Source organism: Phytophthora infestans, genomic scaffold (assembly GCF_000142945.1).
Source record: "Phytophthora infestans T30-4 supercont1.59 genomic scaffold, whole genome shotgun sequence".
Taxonomy (NCBI): Eukaryota; Oomycota; class Peronosporomycetes; order Peronosporales; family Peronosporaceae; genus Phytophthora; species Phytophthora infestans.
The window spans coordinates 83,667-84,416 of NW_003303700.1; the positions used below are offsets into that span (position 1 = coordinate 83,667).

Here is a 750-nt window from a genome sequence, read left to right on the forward strand (position 1 = left end):
CGTCGCCGCAGTGCGCGTAGACGCCCGTAGGCGTCCCCTGCAGCCACCTCACTCTTATCTCGTGCTTGAGGTTGCTGCTGCTCCTCGCCGCCCTTAATATGGGTGGCCGCGCTCTGGCCCCCCTTGCTCTAGGGCCGTGGAGAAGTAGCGCGCGAGGGCATACCAATCCACCGAGTTATTGTCCGCTGAATACGCAGTATGGAACTCCGACACTGTCCGCAGTGCGAACAAGTGTCGTTGGAGCCGCGTCAATGCACCGTTCTCACTGTCCGATTCTCGTGCTGTTATCGCTCTAATTTCTTTTTCAAAAATTAGGGCGCACATGAGATGCTGGGCCAGCCGGCGCTTGTTTCCTACGTCACATAGTTTGAGGATCTCATCTTGTCCGTAGCCCCTGCTGCGTAACTTGACCCAGTCATCACGACTATCCACTAACGGGGCCAAGTTGTGGGGCGGTGCTCTAGCAAAGCGTGCTTTCCAATCATCTAGCCATTTGAGTGTTCCTCTGTCGTCTGATCTACTGCGGTACGCGATGAGACTCGCCAGCACGCAATCTCGTCTCCATTGCGCTGTCCATTCCATGAGTATTTTGTCGCTTAAACTCGCCATCAATTCATCTGGGAATGCGAATCTCTGCACCATATGCAAAAGCTTTGTCGGTTCCGTTTTCGCTGTGAGAATCCATTCCTCTTCCGAGCTGCTCTCTGACGTGAAGGGAGCTTGCGCGTTCGATGGCCAGATCACCACCAT

General features: G+C 54.7%; 1 protein-coding gene across 1 annotated transcript; it reads right to left on the reverse strand.

The window, feature by feature from the left end:
• Positions 1–93: 93 nt before the first annotated feature.
• On the reverse strand, positions 94–750 carry PITG_17644 (uncharacterized protein; the record flags this gene model as incomplete). The annotated part of the gene is made up of 2 exons (XM_002896460.1): positions 94–702; positions 748–750. The coding sequence occupies 2 exons, from the start codon at positions 748–750 to the stop codon at positions 94–96; spliced, it is 612 nt and encodes a 203-aa protein (XP_002896506.1).